General features: G+C 47.7%; 1 protein-coding gene across 1 annotated transcript in view; it reads right to left on the bottom strand.

Annotated features, from left to right (window-relative positions):
• Positions 1-21,215, bottom strand: part of LOC142245103 (lanosterol synthase-like) — a 106,985-nt gene that overhangs the window by 29,778 nt on the left and 55,992 nt on the right. Inside the window, exons 12-15 of the mRNA XM_075317433.1 lie at positions 8,455-8,511; positions 7,122-7,193; positions 4,415-4,465; positions 3,626-3,775 (exon numbers count right to left, since the gene is read on the bottom strand). Of these exons, the coding sequence (XP_075173548.1) occupies positions 3,626-3,775; positions 4,415-4,465; positions 7,122-7,193; positions 8,455-8,511 (330 nt within the window). The remainder of the gene's footprint in view (positions 1-3,625; positions 3,776-4,414; positions 4,466-7,121; positions 7,194-8,454; positions 8,512-21,215) is intronic.

Here is a 21,215-nt window from a genome sequence, read left to right as displayed (position 1 = left end):
CATCCTGTAGCCAAGGGAGATAAAGTCTCGCCCCCACTGAACGGAGACGTGTGAGAACCCTACGTCGCCAGTGGAGAGAGCCTGCCACCGACCAAGGAGGTTGTTGGCGTGGCTAAATAGCTCGGAGGAAGCTGACTCAGTGACAGCATCTCCTGCGGCCTTCTGAAGACGCAGCTTCGAGCTATTTGGTTGTATGGACCTAGGCTGAGCTAGAGGACGATCAGATGGAGGAACGGAAACCACCGAAACCTCGACTGATTCCTGTCCTGGACAGGTTCCCTGGTTTAGGTTTGTGGCAAGGAAGAACACTTCCCGCCATAGCTTCCTTAATTTCACTCAGTTGGTTCCGAGGAAACTGGTCCCACCAAGTGGGAGCCCAGCAGGAAACCTCCATAGAGGCATCTGCCTTCCAAATCCGAAGCCACAGAAGCCTGCGGATAGCGAGGAAGGTAGCCCAGATCACCGCCGTGCGTCGTCCAGCATGGCAGACCCGGTATAGGATGAAAGAACTGAAGTCTGTAAGTTCAGGCAACCGTTTTGGCATAGAGTCCCTGTGAGAGGATGCATCTCCTCCAGAGAAGCAGAGAAGGTACAAAAAAAAAAAAAAAAAACCGCACTGCTGTAAGCTGAGGGGAACAAAGCTCCTGCCGTCCCCATCCCGACTGGGCCCAAAGGACAACCAGGCGGACCGCAGAACCGTAAGTGAGGAGCCATCAGGCACTGACATAACGGCCCGGGCTGAGCCACCTGAGGTGAATGAGCCCACTACTTGACCACCGTTGGTGGACAGGGGAAATCCAGTCCTCAGAATCACGCTTCATGGGAAGCGATCAGAGCGGACCCTGGGCTGGTCACAGGGGCCTGAAAACTGGAGAGGTTAAGGAACACACGTTGTGTACACCTAGATAAGGTAACACCGGCGGATTGAGGTCCAGTACAAAATTAATGTACCGTAGGATCCATATAGAGGTGCCGTCCGCCACTGATACAACTACCCGGGCTGAAAGTCTAGACACCGGAGTGGCTACCCTTGGCGGATGAGTACACTCCTTGACCACCTCAGATGGGAGGGGGAGACAGGCAGCAGAACTCCGCTGTGGGGTCTGCAGGATAGGCTGTGGGCTTGGACGCAGCGGGCTGAAAACTGGAGTGGTGAAAGAACACACTCCTCGTCATGTTAAAAACATACTGATGCATTTCTGCCAGCGGGGAACACTTCCCTGATCAGGCGGATGGAGGTCCAGTACAAGAATAATGGACGTAATCCAATCATTCACATCTGCGTCACCTACGGACGGATCGTCCGAGCCCGTGGTAGAGACATCCTCCTCGTCCAGCGAGTCAGCTCGTATCGGAGCTGCGGGACGGGGAGGACAGGGGACCCTGCGTCTCCCTGTCAGGAGGACGGGGTCTGAGTCCAGGAGAGTCCCTTGTGAGCTTTGCTGAGCAAAGCAGAAAACGCCCTAAGAAGGGGGCTGCATGCTCAGCAGATGCCGGGACAGCCGACCCCTGGAATAGGATTCCTACGGGGGTCAGCCACCGAACAGCAGCTGGAGGGACCATTAATGAGCTCCCATGTGTTATGAGCTCGGGATAGCCGTACGAGACTACCTGCAGTGGATCATAAAAAACAGCCTGCAGTCTCGCTCTGTGACATGCTGCAGAGGTGGGGGCTCTGTCTAGAATACCCAAGACAGAGGTTCAGCCTGGGAAGAATCCCGGCTGAGGCATCTTGCCACTATCCACCGCATAAGAACCGTTACAGTGTGTCGGTTCAGGCATATAAGGTTACATGCAGAACATGTAGTGTACAGCCTTGCTGCTAGAGTGAGACATGCTGCTGAGGAGGAGATTCTATGATAAAGAATTAACTCCTTCAGAATGCACTGAGAGTGAATAAAAGTGCACAACCAGAGGTTGTGACTTATCAGGCCGCTATTATGTGTGCCCTCCAGATTCCAAGCCTGGACCCCCAGCCAGATATTCACTCCCTCTGCACTGCAGAGCAGCCAGCGCCGACCAGAGTACTGAGACGCTGAGAAAATGGCGCCATGAGGGGGGGGGGGCGGGGGTTAACCCAGAAGCGGGAATCGGAGGGCGCAGGAGATGTACAGGGGAGGGAATCATCTCATCAGATATGAGTGTCCTCCCCTGTGCAGAGCGGCCGTGGGCGGCTCTGCAGCGTCCCCCTGCATGCTGACATGCAGGGGAACGAAAACGAAACTAGGCCGCGGCTGAAGCCGGGGCCTAGAGTTATACATGCGGCCGAGAATCAGGCAACATCGGCGCGGTTCCCAGTAAAAAACCGTGGAACCGGCCGGAAACACAGTAAAAGCAGCATTATCAAGCATCACTGTCCCCACATTAAAAGTGCCCCACATTGCAGAAAGGACCCTCTGAATAACGTCTCTATACTTAGCTTTGAGACGCAGGGTCCAGTCCCTGGTGGGGTGGGGGTCCAGTGCTCCTTCCAGCAGGGTCCTGCACAAGGGCTGCGGATGGAGGCCGGTCTCCTGCAAGGCAGAGAGAACCGTGTTGGCTCCCACTTCAAGCCAGAGCCCCAGCATGGGATGGTGAAGGAGCGCGGCATGAAGGGCTCCTGCCCTGAAGTCAACCTTAACAGCACTGCCGCCAGGGGAGTGTGAAGGGACATGCCGGGAGTCCAGTGGACCCGCTTTTCTTCCAAATCTTTAGAAAAAAATGAAAAATCAAAGAGAATGCATGTGTGTGTGTGATTCCTCCTGACACAAAGCAAAAAACTGGCTAGATCTGGCTGGCAGGGGGTGTATATGCTAGGAGGGAGGAGCTACACGTTTTTGAGTGTAGTAACTTTGTGTGTCCTCCGGGGGCAGTAGCATACACCCCATGGTCTGGGTCTCCCATAGGAACGATAAAGAAAAGGTGAACGGATGCACTCTACATGCCTGATTCCCATTGTGAAGCATGGAGGAGGTGTGATGGTGTGGGGGTGCTTTGCTGGTGACACTGTTGGGGATTTATTCAAAATTGAAGGCATACAGAACCAGCATGGCTACCACAGCATCTTGCAGCGGCGTGCTATTCCATCCGGTTTGCGTTTATTTGGACCATCATTTATTTTTCAACAAGACAATGACCCCAAACACACCTCCAGGCTGTGTAAGGGCTATTTGACTAAGAAGGAGAGTGATGGGATGCTACGCCAGATGACCTGGTCTTCACAGTCACCAGACCTGAACCCAATCGAGATGGTTTGGGGTGAGCTGGATCGCAGAGTGAAGGCAAAAGGCTCAACAAGTGATAAGCATCTCTGGGAACTCCTTCAAGACTGTTGGAAGACCATTTCCTGTGACTACCTCTTGAAGCTGATCAAGAGAATGCCAAGAGTGTGCAAAGCAGTAACCAAAGCAAAAGGTGGCTACTTTGAAGAACCTAGAATATAAGACATATTTTCAGTTGTTTCACACTTTTTTAAGTATTTCATTCCACGTTTTAATTCATAGTTTTGATGCCTTCAATGTGAATCTACAATTTTCCTAGTCCTGAAAATAAAGAAAACTCTTTGAATGAGAAGGTGTGTCCAAACATTTGGTCTGTACTGTATATATACACATACATATATACTGTATATTTGCATGTTTCTTACCACATTAACAGCATCCCGTAATCTGCTCCTTGGAATATGTTCAGATAAGAAAGAACAGTTTTCCTGGAGCAACATTGCAGATTTCAGCCCCTCCGCAGTACAATCCGCCACAATCCAACAACAGTCCCGGGTGCTGAATGGGAATCCGCCCTGAATCACAATAAAAGGTCACCTTAAAGGGGTTGCCACTACTAGGACAGCCCCTTCTGATTCCGCTTGTTTCCCCCCGGTTAAAATAAAAGACCCTGTACTCACCTTCTGTTCTGGCGTCATTCCGGCGCTATCTGTAACCACGGTTTGGGGTTCATGTGACATTATGCGATCACTGCGTCCAATCACTGCCGGCTTCTCTCTCTCCGCCTTTGGACCAAATGAGCAATCAAAAGGAAGTGAGTAGCAGCTGCAGCGTCGCTTCCTGTTGATTAACTCATTTGATCCGAAGGTGGGGAGACAGAAGCCGGCTGTGATTGGACGCACTGCTCGCGTGATGTCACAACGTCATGTGAGACCTGAACGGCGGTTGCTGGCAACGTCGAAATGGAAGATGAATACAGAGTCTTTTATTTTAACTGGAGGAAACAAGAGGAATCGGAAGGGGTTGTCCTAGTAGTGGACAACCCCTTTAAATATCACAATGTCATATTATGGACAAAACTAAAATCGTCCCCAGCTGAGTTACTGGATAAGCAAAAAGATGTTTGTAAATATAATATAATTTTTATGGTAAACACACCTGCCCCCTCAGCAAAACTTTAGTTAACCATGAAAACGTCTTTATAATATATTCACCTTGTTCATCTGTCTGTAGTATTTCTTGTACTCTGGTGGGTTATCGGGTATCTGCAACATAATGGCATTAATAATAATAATAATAATAATAATTTTATTCATTTATATAGCGCTATTAATTCCACAGCGCTTTACATACATTTGCAACACTGTCCCCATTGGGGCTCACAATCTAGAGTCCCTATCTGTATGTCTTTGGAGTGTGGGAGGAAACCGGAGTACCCGGAGGAAACCCACGCAAACACGGGGAGAACATACAAACTCCTTTGCAGATGGTGTCCTTGGTGGGATTTGAACCCAGGACCCCAGCGCTGCAAGGCTGCAGTGCTAACCACTGAGCCACCGTGCCGCCCATCATCATCATAATCATATTTCATGCATGTGATTTGCACTTATAGCAGCTTCATATACTGTTTTATATTGGTATCTGCCCTTTTCATTAAAGGGAATCTGTCTCCAGGTTTTTGCCACCTAATCTGAGCGCAGTGTAATGTAGATGAAGAGATCCTGATTCCTGCAATGTGTCACTTACTGGGCTGCTTAGTGTAGTTTTGATAAAATCACTGATTAATCAGCAGTAGATTATCATTAGAGGTCTACTTGGCGTGCTGCAGGTAGTCCAGCATATTCATGAGCTCTGTATAACCGCTAGATCTGCAGCAGAGAAAATAGGGATTTTATCAAAATGACAGCAAACAGCTCAGTAAATAACAGGAATGGAATCAGGGTCTCTGACTCTACATTATGCTGCTCTCAGATGGAGAAACGAACACCTGGTGACCTGTGATTCCCTTTAATCAACACCTTTGATAAGACTTAAAAGAACTTTCTAAAATATGTGATCTGTCACCCAATAGTAAGATAGGCCTGATATTGCTCGGAAACAATACTCTAAAACAAGTGAAGCATCAACTAATGAAAATCTCATAGACTTAAATATACATCCAGCTTGCAGGTAATTTTTCGCACTAGGGCATAGAGTTAGATTTTAGGGGTGACACAGACAGAGAAGTTGTACACAGCTGAGATCCTGCTGCATGTGGTGGGGCTGGAGACAACTTTAATCCCAGCAGCTTAAGGCTAGGTTCACATTTCTGTCAAATTGCATCAGTCACAATCCGTGGCTCTGGTAAACAACGGAATCCGTTTGGCAGATTCCATTGTTTTCCATAGACTTGTATGAGCGGTGGATTGTGACCGTTGATGCTGCGTTGCATCCGCCGCCCGACTGATCAGTCGTGGAACAACTCACCATCCTGCAGCAGGAACACAGCATGTAACGGTTTTTTGAGCAGCGGAATCCTTTTGATTCCGCTGCGCATGCGCTTCCTTTGGCGACCGAACGATCAGATGATCGCCCGGCAGCTGCCTTCTGTGAGCGATCAGCTGATCACCTGGCGAGCGCCTTCTGTGAGCGATCAGCTGATCACCCGGCGGCCGGCTTCTGTGAGCGATCAGCTGATCACCCGGCGGGCGCCTTCTGTGAGCGATCAGCTGATCACCCGGCGGCCGGCTTCTGTGAGCGATCAGCTGATCTCCCGGCCACCAGCTAATGAGAACGATCAGCTGATCGTTCACAAAAGCCGGCCACCGGGAGATCAACTGTTAGCTCTCAAAAGCGGCGGCCGGCTAATGAGAGAGATCAGCTGATCGTTCTCTCTGTCTTTTGTTTTATAACGGAATCTGCTTTCACTTCCAAAACTTGTTATCCGTTGTACAACGCATCAGTCACAAGCGTCAAGCAACGCATGTGACTGATACAAAACAACGGAAATGTGAACCTAGCCTAACACGTTTTATTTGTGTACCAAATGTAAGAAGAAAAAAAAAAAAGTTGCAGGATTGCTGTTTTGTTTATTTTTCCTTTTTTTTTAAAGGGTAATAAAAGTTTATATGTAAGTTAAATGTATCCAAAATTGATGCCACTGTCAACTGTCAAACAAACTGATCCCCCTAAAAGCCCTCATATAACTATGCCAACCCCCCCCAAAAAAGTTAAAAAAAACCCCACAAAAACAAAACTTGTAACTTGTGAACCACTACAATAATAAAAAAAGTAAAAATAAAAAAGTTCTGTAATAAAAGGCAAAAACTGGCTGTGACACCAATTTAAAAAGAGACTACAAAGTATTTTAAGTATAATATTTAAAAAGTTTACCAGATATTCTTTTTTTTACAGAAAAGCGTAAGGGCTATGAACATTATTGAGTAGAGCAATGCATGTACTTCTTAAAAAAAAGAAAGATAAAAAAGAGTTGTAGCTCTTTGTTATGAAAAATGTACTACAGATTAGCTTGTAGAGCTTGCACGTTGTATAGGGCAGTGCAGGCTGCTCAATAACATTCTTTCTTTATTCCAACAGACAAGATCCTTGACCTCCATTGCAGCTAATCGAAGTTCAAATTCTTAATTTATGTTCACTTTATTTGTGTTCTGTCATATTTCATCTGAGGTTAGTGTCGAGATATATCAGATCATCCAAGGGAATTGTGGCAAAATGACCTCAAGCAGCCTTCACTGCAGCATTACCTGCAAGCTCTATGAATCAAAATGCAGAACATTTTTATAAAAAACCCAAAAACTGGAAGACTCTATTATTTGTAAAAGAATATCAAATGAAATAGTAATTCTAAAAAAAAAAGTGTTTAAAGGTGTACATAGCATTCACACAGCTTACAGCTCCCCTTAAGGTTTTACAAAACTGCACCTGTGTAATACGAAGAAATTCATGTGCCTTCTCTAAAGTTTTCTCAAACTGCTTTTTCTTGTGTGCTCCAGCCTGTAAAAAGAGAGCAAAAAAAAATCTAAAAATATATGCAATACACTATATATACTGTATATATGTAATATGTATAAAGCTGAGTGTATGTATGTGTATATCCGTTGCATTTATAAATCACAAAATTTTGCACAGCCACCTCAATTGACTCAGGAAATGTTATAGACTATGTTTTGAGGGGAAAATTTAACCCCGCGCTTTACAGTTATTCGTCAAAAAAACCTGCTTACATTCAAGTCAATGGAGCTGGGAACGGATCTGTTATTATAGACTCCTATTATGGACAGATAAAGAGACACACAGAAAGAGACACACAGAAAGACATACAAACAGACACATACACAGAAAGAGACACACACAGAAAGACATTCAAAGAGACAAATACACAAAAAGACATACAAACAGACACATACACAGAAAGAGACACACACAGAGACACACAGAAAGACATTCAAAGAGAAAAATACACAGAAAGACATACAAACAGACACATACATAAGAGACACACAGAAAGAGACACACAGAAAGAGACACACAGAAAGAGACACACAGAAAGAGACACACAGAAAGACACACACAGAAACTGTTTAGATGTTTGAGGCAATATACTGGCTGTTTTGACAGTTACCCTGGATATATATCAGGTGGTTTATAGCAACAAATCACAGGTATGCTTCTATTTTGTTACAGGTCATGGAGCTCTGAGTGGTTGCTATAGGAAATTAAGGAAATTCTTAGTATTAGGCCGGAGTCACACTTGCGAGTGCCTCGCATGTAACTCGCGCTAGTCTCTCATTGCATCACCTGGCATGGCTGAATACTCTCCTGACAGGAGCAGGTCGGTTGCATGTATCTCTATGCAGCTGAGACGCTCCTGTAAGGAGAGTGTGCAGCCGTGCCGGGTGATGCAATGCGAGACTCGCGCGAGTTACACACGAGGCACTCGCAAGTGTGACTCCGGCCTAAGGCTGTTCATGTGTCAGTTAATACGATTTCAGTGGTGAGAGGGGGAGTAGGAGACAGACAAAGATGGAGAGGGAGTGTGGGGGAGTGGGACAGAGACACTTGGTTACTATCCTGGGCAGTGCTGGGTTCTACAGCTAGTACATATAGAAATCTATAAAACTGAAATAAAAAATATGGGCTCTTGCATGATTTTTTGTGTTTTTCACCTAGTGTAAGTGGAAAAAAAAATGAAATCTTAAGAAAATGTACCCGTGAGGAGGCACAAGTGCAACTGCTAGTAGTTAACATACTTTACCTCTAAGAATGCCTGGATTGCGAATGCTGTGTCCCAGAGCTGAGACCCATTTGTGCCCTGAGAAAAATGAACAGACATCAGTTACATTTTCACTACAGATGTGGAGACAGCATGGAACCTCCGACTGAAAAGTTACAAAATTGATAAAGTTTAAAAATATCACAAAAATCTCATTCATCCTGAATAAAATTGGAGACCAGTGGCTCAATGTCTGTCTATATAAGACATGGCAGATTGGCGGCAGAAATATCTGGGCGTAAAAATTTGCTCCAATTATCTGTATGGGGTTGTTTTGATGACAAGCACATGAAATCTTATCAGACCGATCCAGATTAATGGGACACTGGCAGAAATTGCTGCAGCAAAACTATGATGTGTTAGTATATGACCGCAAAGTATACAGATCGCGTGTATGCCGGGATCCGATTTCTCAGAATGACTTGTTAGATTAGCACAGAGAAACTCTCTTAAAATTTAACTTTTAACTAGGGATAGGCGATCCCGATCTGTAAAGATCAGGGATCGTACCGATCATATAGTCATCGTGTACACGATCCCGACAACAACATTGTCATTACAGGTCCCGCGACGCATCCCGCAGAGTCCCGGCCGCTCCTGCTTCTGAGTCCGATCATTGCTGTGCCGCCGGTAACCAGCAGTGAGTTGCAGAACGTTCAATGACGTCATAGTATGTGACCGTCTGGTGTGAATATTGATTGTTTCAGACTGGTCACATGACTATGACGTCATCGAAGGTCCTGGTAACTGAACTTTCATTGTCACTGTGCGAGTGTCGCATCACAGCGCACAATCTCCCCACAGGAGCGGTCAGCTGCGTATGTTACCATGCAGCTGAAGTGCTTCTGTCCTGAGACCTGTCACTGCGGGGTGATGCCCATGCGAGACACAAGTGCAATCCTCCCCTCACTGACAGGCTGCATCTCACTCTGTACAATCGATGTAGCAAAGCTGACTTGGCTCTCTGTGCTTCTCACTGTGTATAGACTGTGTCTGTACAGAGTGATGAAGCTGACATGGCTCTACCTGTGGATTATGTTGGACTAAGGATTTTTTTTAAAATAAATAAGGAGTCTCTAAGGGTTTTTTTTTGTTTTATTTCTAATAAAAAAAAATTTCTCCGTGTTCTGTTTTTTTTACTGTTTACTAAAAATTCATGGTGGCCATGTCTAATTTGGCGTGACACCATGAATTTCGGACTTAGTACCATCTGAGAATACAAAGCTGGTATTAACCCCTTTGTTACCCAGCGTGCCACCGCTATCCGGCCCACTGGACGAGCCGGGTAAAGTGCCTGGAAATGGCGCTAAGAAACAATGCGCCATTTCCATGGGCGGCTGCGGGTGGCCGAGAATCCCAGGCCCCAGCTGCCTGGCTTTACCTGACTGGCGATCAAAATACAGCGGGAGCCCACGCATTTTTTTTAAATAATTTTTTTAAATAAAAATAAATTAATGGGCTTCCCTATATTTTGGTTGCCAGTCAGGTAAAGTGAGGCAGATGGGGGTGGCCGCCTGTAGCCGTCTACTTTATCTGCTCTGAGAATCAAAAATACCGCGGAGCGCTACGTCATTTTTTAAATTAGTTATTTATTTTTATGCAACTATATACTGTGTACATACAGTATATATAAATAAAATGTATATATATTATATATATATATATATATATATATATATATATATATATATTTATATTTATATATATTATATAGCTCTGGCAGAAATTCAAAAAACCACTGCAATATTTTCAGTTTTTCTGATTGTTCTCTTTATGTTTTTGAGTAAAATATAAATTGCTCTTTTATTCTATAAACTAGTATTTTCAGAAAATAAATAAAAAATGTATTGCTTGGAAATTCGGAGACATGTTGTCAGTAGTTAATAGAATAAAATAACAATTTACATTTTACTTTAAAATATAAAGAGAAAAATCAGAAAAAATGACAATTTTGCAGTGGTCTCTTAATTTTTGCCAGAGCTGTGTGTGTGTGTATATATATATATATATATATATATATATATAAAGAGAATTTTGTTACTTACCGTAAATTCTTTTTCTTATAGTTCCGTCATGGGAGACCCAGACCATGGGTGTATAGCTACTGCCTCCGGAGGACACACAAAGTTACTACACTCAAAACGTGTAGCTCCTCCCTCCTAGCATATACACCCCCTGCTAGCCAGTCCTAGCCAGTTTAGTGCAAAAGCTGAAGGAGGACATCCACCCACAAGAAGAGACAGAGTAAAATCCGGAAGAACCGGAACCTCTGTCTACAACAATAACAGCCGGTGAAGACACACGGAACAAGAAACCTGCCAACAGGCAATAGGGAGGGTGCTGGGTCTCCCATGACGGAACTATAAGAAAAAGAATTTACGGTAAGTAACAAAATTCTCTTTTTCTTTATCGTTCCTATGGGAGACCCAGACCATGGGACGTTCAAAAGCAGTCCATGGGTGGGAATAAACAGACAACTGAGAAGCAGGAAAACCCAACTTCACAAATGGGCGACAGACGCCTGAAAGATGCGTCTGCCGAAGCCCGCGTCTGCCAAAGCAAGAGCATGCCTTGGATAGAGCTTCGAAAAAGTATGCAGACTAATTCGAGCTGCCGTCTGACAGACCTACTGAGCTGTAGCCTGGTGCCTGAAAGCCGAAAAGGCACCGACAGGTCTGATCAAATGTGCTCTGATCCCCGGCGGGGAAGGCACTTGAGTACACTTGTAGGCCTCGGACATGGCCGACCTAAGCCAACGAACCAGGGTCGGCTTAGATGCCGAGAGACCGCTACGCTGACTAGCAGTCAGTACTAGAGAGAGGTGCACCGCCTAATAACGGCGGTGCGAGACACATAGATCCGGGGCGCCCGCACCAGATCCAGGATATGCAACGCTTCCTCAAAGCGATGAACAGGAGCCGGACAAAAGGAAGGCAGGAAAATTGCCCCGGATAAGGTGGAAGCAGTAACCACCTTAGGGAAAAAAGTCCGGAGTCGGACGGAGACCACCTTGTCTTGATGCAAAGACCAAAAAAAGGGGGTGACTCAGAGAGAGTGCAGCCAGAACTCCCTGGCAGGAAATTATAGCCACTAGAAAGACTACTTTCTGTTAAAGATGAAACAAAGAAACCTCCCTAAGAGGCGCAAAGGGGGGTTTCCGGGAACCGGGAGGACCGGATTAAGGTCCCAGGGCTCCATAGGCCGCCGGAAAGGCGGAATGATGTGAGACGCGCCCTTAAAGGAGCGCACCGGAGCCAGCCGGACGATACGCCGCTGGCTCATACCGACAGAACGGAGACCTGTCCCTTAATGAGGGATAGTCCTAGCTGTAGACCGGACTGTGGAAGGGACAGGAGGTTCGGCAAGGCTAAAAAGGTCCAAGGACACTTTGGAGCTCGAGTCATAGCGGAGATGACTTCAGGAAGGATACCAGAAGTCGCCAAGATCCAGGACTCAATAGCTACGCCGTCAATCTGAGAATCCAGAATTCTGACGGAAAAAACGGACCTTTTGAGAAAAGGTCTGGACGGTCCGGAAGATGCCATGGCAACCCAACGGACAGAAGGAGCAGGTCCGGATACGAAGCCTGCCTGGGTCAGTCTGGAGTAAGAGAATGACCCGACGGCCCCCTTTACTGATCTTGTGCAGGGCTCTGGGCAAGAGGTAGAGACGAAGCTGGGATCAAACATGAACCAGTGTGTCTACTGCAAAACCTGAGGATTGTGGACCACGGTTGGACAGCAGAAATAGTCTGCCTCGCAGTTTTGACATCTAGGATGTGGGCTGCGGATACGGTGGACTAGGAGTCCCTTGTCCACTGAAGAATGTTGAGGCGCCAAGATTGCCAGGCGGCTGAGTGTCCCGCTCTGGAAGTTGATGTAGGAAAACGCTGTCACGTTATCCGACTGAACTCGAATGTGCCTAGCCGCCAACAGATGGTGAAGGCTTAGAGAGCTAGAATACAGCTCTGACTTCCAGCCCATTGATCTAGAGGGCTGATTCGGACAGAGTCCAAGCGCCCTGCGCTCCGCGGTGGAGATATACTGCTCCCAAGGCGGAAAGACCAGCACCCTGGTGAGGATCACCCGGGACGGGGCCAGGAAGGAGCGTCCCTGAGACAGAGTGGCCGAAACCACCACTGAAAACGAGCCCCAGGTCAGTGGCAAAGCCACCACCCCGTGGAAGGAGGGAGTTCGCGTGTACAGCGGACAACATCCAGTCTCAGAGGGCGCAGGAGAAACTGGGCAAGGAATCGCTTCCATTGACGCCACCGTCTGACCAGCACCTGTATTTGGTGTCTGATAGAACGACGTCGACCGCCAGCGGAGGGACTACTGATCGACTAAGAGCGGCTTCAAAAGAGCCGACAGTCTCGAATTGCGTCCTTGAGAACCTCTGGTTCGAAGTCAGAGTGGACTTGAACAGAATGACAAGCCACCCGAATAGGTTAGAGTGGCGAGAGTAAGCGAAGTACTCTGCTAAGAGTCTGCACTGGATGAAGGCCTGAGAAGAAGGCCGTCTAGGGCAAACGATCACTGCCAATCCCTAGGGGTGCAGGACCCTAATCACAGCAGCCCCAATGAGAATACTCGAGGGGCCGTGGCTAACCCCAAGGGAAGAGCCACGAATTGGACCACTCTGATGGCAAAACGAAGTCAACGCTGGTGTGAAACTGCGATTGACCCTTGCAGAAAAGCATCTCTGATGCCGATGGCTGCTAGGGAATCTCCTTGGGTTCTTGATTGATCCGGTGAAAAAACACACGGAACAAGACCGAGACTCCATGTGAAAACGCCACACCTGACCATGCTTGAAAAGCTAAAGATCCAGGTCGGAAGGCACCGCCCTCTTCGGGGACTAGAAATAGATTTAATCAAAAATCTCAGAACTGTTCCCAGTCGGGAACCGGCACAATTACTCCATTGGCCTGCAAGAAATGCCACGGCCCGTGAGAAGGCGGCGGCCTTGGAGCCGGGAGGAGGTGACAGAAAAAAAAAATCTGTTTGGCGGGTGGACAGAATTCCATCCTGTAGCCATGGGAGATATAATCCCGCCCCCACTGAACGGAGACGTGTTAGAACCATACGTCGCCAAGTGGAGAGAGCCTGCCACCGACTAGGAGGAGGTTGGCGTGGCTAGATAGCTCGGAGGAAGCTGACTAAGTGGCAGCATCTCCTGCGGTCTTCTGAAGACGCAGCTTGAAGCCAATTGGTTCTATGAACCTAGGCCGAGCTAGAGGACGATCAGATGGAGGAACGGAAACCACCGAAACCTCAACTGATTCCTGCCCTGGACAGGTTCCCTGGTTTAGGTTTGTGGCACGGAAGAACTCTCCCCGCCAAGAGCTTCCTAAATTTCATCCAGTTGGTTCCGAAGAGACTGGTCCCACCAAAGGGGAGCCCAGCAAGGAACCTCTATAGAGGCATCTGCCTTCTATTTCCGAAGCCACAGGAGCCTGCGGATAGCGAGGAAAGTAGCCAAGACCACCGCCGTGCGGTGTCCAGCATGGCAGACCTGGCAGAGGATGAAAAGACTGAAGTCTGGAAGTTCAGGCAACCGTTTTGGGCATAGAGTCCCTGTGAGGGAATACATCTCCTCTGAGGAGCCATCAGCCACTGACATAATGGTCCGGGCTGAGCCACCTGAGGTGAATGAGCCCACTTCTTGACCACTATTGGTGGACAGGGGAAACACAGTCCTCAGAATTACGCTTCATGGGAAGCGACTGTCAGAGCGGACCCTGGGCTGGTCACAGGGGCCTGAAAACTGGAGTGGTTAAGGAACACACGTTGTGTTCACCTAGATAAGGTAACTCCGGCGGATTGAGGTCCAGTACAAAATTAATGTACCGTGGGATCCTTATAGAGGTGCCGTCAGCCACTGATACAACTATCCGGGCTGAAAGTCTAGACACCGGAGTGGCCACCCTTGGCGAATGAGTACACTCCTTGACCACCTCTGATGGGAGGGGGAGACAGGCAGCAGAACCCCGCTGTGGGATCTGCAGGACAGGCTGTGGGCTTGGACGCCTGAAAACTGGAGTGGTTAAGGAACACACTCCTCGTCTCCAGCGGTGAATACTCCCCTGATACAGGCGGATGGAGGTCCAATACAAGTATAATGGACGCAATCCAATCATTCGCATCCGCGTCACCTACGGACGGAACAAAGTACCTAAAGTAGCGTCCGAGCCCCTGGTAGAGACATCCTCCTCGTCCAGTGAGTCAGCTCGTAATCGGAGCTGCGGGACGGGGAGGACAGGGGACCCTGCGTCTCCCTGTCAGGAGGACGGGGTCTGTGAGCTTTGCTGAGCGAGCAGAAAACGCCCTGAGAAGAGGGCTGCATGCTCAGCAGATGCCGGGACAGGCCGACCCCTGGAAAAAAGATTCCCCCAGGGGTCAGCCACTGAAACCGGAGCAGCTGGAGGGACCATGAATGAGCCTCCAAGCTGATGGGCCACAGTGGTTATGAGCTCGGTACAGCCGTACGAGACTACCAGCAGTGGATACTAAAAACAGCCTGCAGCCTCGCTCTGTGAGACATGCTGCAGAGGTGGGGGGCTATGTCTAGAATGTCTAGAATACCCAAGACAGGGGTCAGCCTGGGGAAACTCCAGGCAGAGGCACCACCACATAAGAACCATTACAGTGTGGGTCTGTGCTAGTTCAGGCAATATGAGCTTACATGCAGAACATGTAGTGTACAGCCTTGGAGCTTTGCTCCTAGTGTGAGACATGCTGCTGAGGAGGAGGTTCTATAATAAAGAATTAACTCCTTCAGAATGCCCTGATAGTGTATAAAAGTGCACAACCAGAGGTTGTGACTTATCAGGCCGTTATTATGAATGCCCCCCGGGTTCCAAGCCTGGACCCCCAGCCAGATATCCACTCCCTCTGCACTGCAGAGCAGCCAGCGCCGACCAGTGTACTAAGAACGCTGAAAAAATGGCGCCAGAGTGAGGGGGGGGGGCGGGGGTTAACCCAGGAGCGGGAATCGGAGGGCTAAGAACATGTACAGGGGAGGGAATCATCTCCTGAAAAAGGAGTGTCCTCCCCTGTGCAGAGCGGCCGGCGGGCGGCGCTGCAGTGTCCCCCTGCATGACTGACATGCAGGGGAACGAAACGAAAACTAGGCCGCGGCTGAAGCCGGGGCCTAGAGTTATGCATGCGGCCGACAATCAGGCATCATCGGCGCGGTACTCAGTAAAAACCGTGGAACCGGCCGGAAACACTGTAAAAAGCAGCATTATCAAAGTAAATCACTGTCCCCCCAATAAAAGCTCCACATTGCAGAAGGACCCTCTGAATAACGTCTCTATACTTAGCTTTGAGACGCAGGGCCCAGTCCCTGGTGGGGTGGGGGTTCAGTGCTCCGTCCAGCAGGGTCCTGCCAAAGGGCTGCGGATGGAGGCCGGTCTCCTGCAAGGCAGTGAGAACCGTGTTGGCTCTAACTTCAAGCCAGAGCCCCTAAGGGATGGTGAAGGAGCGCGGCATGAAGGGATTCCTGCCCTGAAGTCAACCTTAACAGCACCGCCGCCAGGGGGGTGTGAAGGGACATGCCGGGGGTCCAGTGGACCCGCTTTTCTTCCAATCTTTAGAAAAAATGAAAAATCAAAAAAGGATGCATGTGTGTGTGTGTGATCCTCCTGACACAAAGCATGAAACTGGCTAGGACTGGCTAGCAGGGGGTGTATATGCTAGGAGGGAGGAGCTACACGTTTTGAGTGTAGTAACTTTGTGTGTCCTCCGGAGGCAGTAGCTATACACCCATGGTCTGGGTCTCCCATAGGAACGATAAAGAAATATATATATATATATATATATATATATATATATATACAGTTAGGGTCAGAAATATTTGGACAGTGACACAAGTTTTGTTATTTTAGCTGTTTACAAAAACATGTTCAGAAATACAATTATATATATAATATGGGCTGAAAGTGCACACTCCCAGCTGCAATATGAGAGTTTTCACATCCAAATCGGAGAAAGGGTTTAGGAATCATAGCTCTGTAATGCATAGCCTTCTCTTTTTCAAGGGACCAAAAGTAATTGGACAAGGGACTCTAAGGGCTGCAATTAACTCTGAAGGCGTCTCCCTCGTTAACCTGTAATCAATGAAGTAGTTAAAAGGTCTGGGGTTGATTACAGGTGTGTGGTTTTGCATTTGGAAGCTGTTGCTGTGACCAGACAACATGCGGTCTAAGGAACTCTCAATTGAGGTGAAGCAGAACATCCTGAGGCTGAAAAAAAAGAAAAAATCCATCAGAGAGATAGCAGACATGCTTGGAGTAGCAAAATCAACAGTCGGGTACATTCTGAGAAAAAAGGAATTGACTGGTGAGCTTGGGAACTCAAAAAGGCCTGGGCGTCCACGGATGACAACAGTGGTGGATGATCGCCGCATACTTTCTTTGGTGAAGAAGAACCCGTTCACAACATCAACTGAAGTCCAGAACACTCTCAGTGAAGTAGGTGTATCTGTCTCTAAGTCAACAGTAAAGAGAAGACTCCATGAAAGTAAATACAAAGGGTTCACATCTAGATGCAAACCATTCATCAATTCCAAAAATAGACAGGCCAGAGTTACATTTGCTGAAAAACACCTCATGAAGCCAGCTCAGTTCTGGAAAAGTATTCTATGGACAGATGAGACAAAGATCAACCTGTACCAGAATGATGGTAAGAAAAAAGTTTGGAGAAGAAAGGGAACGGCACATGATCCAAGGCACACCACATCCTCTGTAAAACATGGTGGAGGCAACGTGATGGCATGGGCATGCATGGCTTTCAATGGCACTGAGTCACTAGTGTTTATTGATGACATAACAGCAGACAAGAGTAGCCGGATGAATTCTGAAGTGTACCGGGATATACTTTCAGCCCAGATTCAGCCAAATGCCGCAAAGTTGATCGGATGGCGCTTCATAGTACAGATGGACAATGACCCCAAGCATACAGCCAAAGCTACCCAGGAGTTCATGAGTGCAAAAAAGTGGAACATTCTGCAATGGCCAAGTCAATCACCAGATCTTAACCCAATTGAGCATGCATTTCACTTGCTCAAATCCAGACTTAAGACGGAAAGACCCACAAACAAGCAAGACCTGAAGGCTGCGGCTGTGAAGGCCTGGCAAAGCATTAAGAAGGAGGAAACCCAGCGTTTGGTGATGTCCATGGGTTCCAGACTTAAGGCAGTGATTGCCTCCAAAGGATTCGCAACAAAATATTGAAAATAAAAATATTTTGTTTGGGTTTGGTTTATTTGTCCAATTACTTTTGACCTCCTAAAATGTGGAGTGTTTGTAAAGAAATGTGTACAATTCCTACAATTTCTATCAGATATTTTTGTTCAAACCTTCAAATTAAACGTTACAATCTGCACTTGAATTCTGTTGTAGAGGTTTCATTTCAAATCCAATGTGGTGGCATGCAGATCCCAACTCGCGGAAATTGTGTCACTGTCCAAATATTTCTGGACCTAACTGTATATATATATAGCCACGGTACCGGGTGGCATGCTGGGTAATAAAGGGTTAATACCAGGTTTGTTTTACCAGCTAGTATTAAGCCGGAGATTCTTAATGTCAGGCCAAGTTTGACCCGGCCGTTAAGAATCTCCAATAAAGGGTTAAAAAAAAAAAAAAGACAACACACAGAGGAAAAATACTTTATTAGAACTAAATATACAGACACAACTAGAGACTTCATGTTTATTACTCCCTCTCACCCCTCCACGACCCTGGTCTTTTGTCTTCTTTAACCAATCTAGCTCTACGATATCACACAGCACAGGGGAGGAAGAACGCTGCTCTTCTCCGTGCTGTCTATTCACTCAATGAGTGAGCAGAGGCTGCGGGTTGGTAAGCGGTGACATCACCGCTGCCACCATTGCCATAGTAACCTGACGGGCGGGTTACTATAGCAACGGTGATCTCTGATCACCTGATTCCCAACACCGCTATTAATCGGCGTGTGGCAGCTAATCCCTGCATATGGGCTGACTCTGTAAAGAGCGCCGACATGCGCTCTATACAAACAATGTGCCCGACCATCTCGCCAGTACACGGCGCTCGCCGAGTATACTGAGTACTGAGATGCTTGGACGAGCACCGCGTACCGGCGAGATGCACTGACAGGACCTAGCATGACGTCATAGTCATGTGAGCAGTCTGTAGCCAATGAGATAATACGAAATTCACACGTGACTGGTCACATGCTATGACGTCATGGAAGGCACAGCAATGATCGTACTCGGAAGGAGAAGCGGCGGGAGACAGTCTGCCGGACGCGTCGCGGGACCTGTAAGTATAATGACAATGTTTATTATTAACTGTATTCTTATTTTATAGCCCCCCGCCCCATCCCATAACTGTAAAGTCAAAGATCAGTGATTGGGACACAAGATCGTGTTATCTCGATCCCGATCTTTACAAAATGATCGGCCGTGTCTCCCCGATCCCGACCATCAGGGGGATCGCCCATCCCTACTTTTAACATTTCTACTAAAATTACCACAGAGAGGTAATCTAACATGTGTTAAAGGGAATCGGTCACCAGGTTTTTGCCACCTAATCCGAGAGCAGCATAATGTAGAGATAGAGATCCTGATTCCAACGATGTGTCACTTACTGGGCTGCTTAGTGTAGTTTTGATAAAATCACTGATTAATCAGCAGTAGATTATCATTACAGGACTACTTGGCGTGCTGCAGGTAGTCCAGCATATTCATGAGCTCTGTATAACTGCTAGATAGGCAGCAGATAAAACATTGACTGTATCAAAGTGACAGCAAACAGCTCAGTAAATGACACATCACTGGAATCAAGGTATCTGTCTCTGCATTATGCTGCTCTCAGAAGGGGAAGCAAAAACCTGGTGTCAGAGTCCCTTTAATACACCCTAAAAGTGAATAACAGTCCAACATTTCAGAAGATTGAAGGTCTGCTAGCGGTAACCTCCGGAGGCTTCAGCAATAAATATTGTAATTTTTTCCTTTAAGAAATAAAAAAAAAGTCCCTATAGATATAACATTTCTGCAATATTCCTTCGTTTATTCCTGTTGCACTCTGAATATTCTGTTTTGTTGTTTTTTTTTTTTTAATCTGCCATATAGTTCCAGATACATGGGCCTTTTTATCTAATGCAAGTTTTGATGGTCTTTCCAAGGGGACAGTGCTCACAGGTTTCTTTGGGGGCGTGTACTTAGGCTGCTCTGCATAATTATCTTGCTGGCCACGCCCTCTTAGTATAGATCATGAAAATTGGCACTACATAGAAAAAGCACATATTTCTGGAAAGGAAAATAGAATAATCAGGGGAGCAGCAGGAATAAAATCAGAGCAAAACCTGAACACTTTTGACCTTGAGATTGATCCTCTTTAAGTATTATGGCAGGTCCAACAATATTTGACAGGCAATTCTAAGGGCGGCTTTGCACGTTGCGACATCGCACGTGCGATGTCGGTGGGGTCAAATCGAAAGTGATGCACATCCGGCGTCACTTTCGACATCGTACTGTGTAAATGCTAGATGATACGATGAACGAGCGCAAAAACGTCGTTATCGTATCATCGTTGCATTCACCGACATTTCCATAATGCCGCTGCCGCGACAGGTACGATGTAGTTCCTCGTTCCTGCGGCAGCACACATCGCTGTGTATGAAGCCGCAGGAGCGAGGAACTTCACCTTACCTGCCGCCGGCGGCTATGCGGAAGGACGGAGGTGGGCGGGATGTTTACATCCATTCTTGAACCAGAGCATCCGCGGTGAAGGCCTGAGGATCGTGGGAGCGAGCCACGTAAACCGGAACCTTGTTGTTGTGACGGTATGCCATTAGGTCCACGTCCGGAGTGCCCCACTTGCGGCAGATTGACTGAAACACTGCCGGGTGCAGGGACCACTCGCCACCGTCCACGGATTGACGGCTGAGATAATCTGCCTCCCAGTTTTCTACGCCAGGGATGTGGACTGCGGATATGGTGGACTTGGAGTCCTCCGCCCATTGAAGAATGCGTTGGACCTCCAACATTGCCAGGCGGCTGCGTGTCCCGCCTTGGTGATTGATGTAGGCAACCGCTGTCGCGTTGTCTGACTGGACTCGAATGTGCCTGCCCGCCAACAGGTGGTGAAAGGCTAGGAGAGCTAGAAGCACAGCTCTGGTTTCCAGCACATTGATTGAAAGGGCTGACTCGGACGGAGTCCAAGTGCCCTGTGCTCTGTGGTGGAGATGTACCGCTCCCCAGCCGGATAGGCTGGCATCCGTGGTGAGAATCACCCAGGACGGAGTCAGGAAGGAGCGCCCTTGGGACAGGGAGAGGGGTCGAAGCCACCACTGAAGAGAGCTCCTGGTCCGTTGCGACAGAGCCACTAACCTCTGTAAGGAGGAAGGCCGCTTGTCCCAACAGCGGAGAATGTCCAGCTGCAGAGGACGCAGATGGAACTGGGCAAAGGGAACTGCCTCCATGGAGGCCACCATTTGACCCAGCACCTGCATCAGACGCCTGAGGGTATAACGGCGGGGCCTCAGGAGAGAGCGCACCGCCAACCGGAGTGACAGCTGTTTGTCTAAGGGCAACTTCACAAGTGCCAGCAAAGTCTCGAACTGCATCCCTAGGTACGTGGGACTCTGGGTCAGAGTCAGAGTGGATTTGGGAAGATTGACAATCCACCCGAATTGGGCTAGGGTGGCGAGAGTGAGCGAAACACTCCGCTGACAGTCTGCGCTGGATGTACCCTT

The sequence above is a fragment of the Anomaloglossus baeobatrachus genome, chromosome 7, assembly GCF_048569485.1.
Source record: "Anomaloglossus baeobatrachus isolate aAnoBae1 chromosome 7, aAnoBae1.hap1, whole genome shotgun sequence".
Classification (NCBI taxonomy): domain Eukaryota; kingdom Metazoa; phylum Chordata; class Amphibia; order Anura; family Aromobatidae; genus Anomaloglossus; species Anomaloglossus baeobatrachus.
The sequence above is the reverse complement of the archived record's forward strand: the minus strand, read 5'-3'. Positions and strand labels throughout refer to the sequence as shown.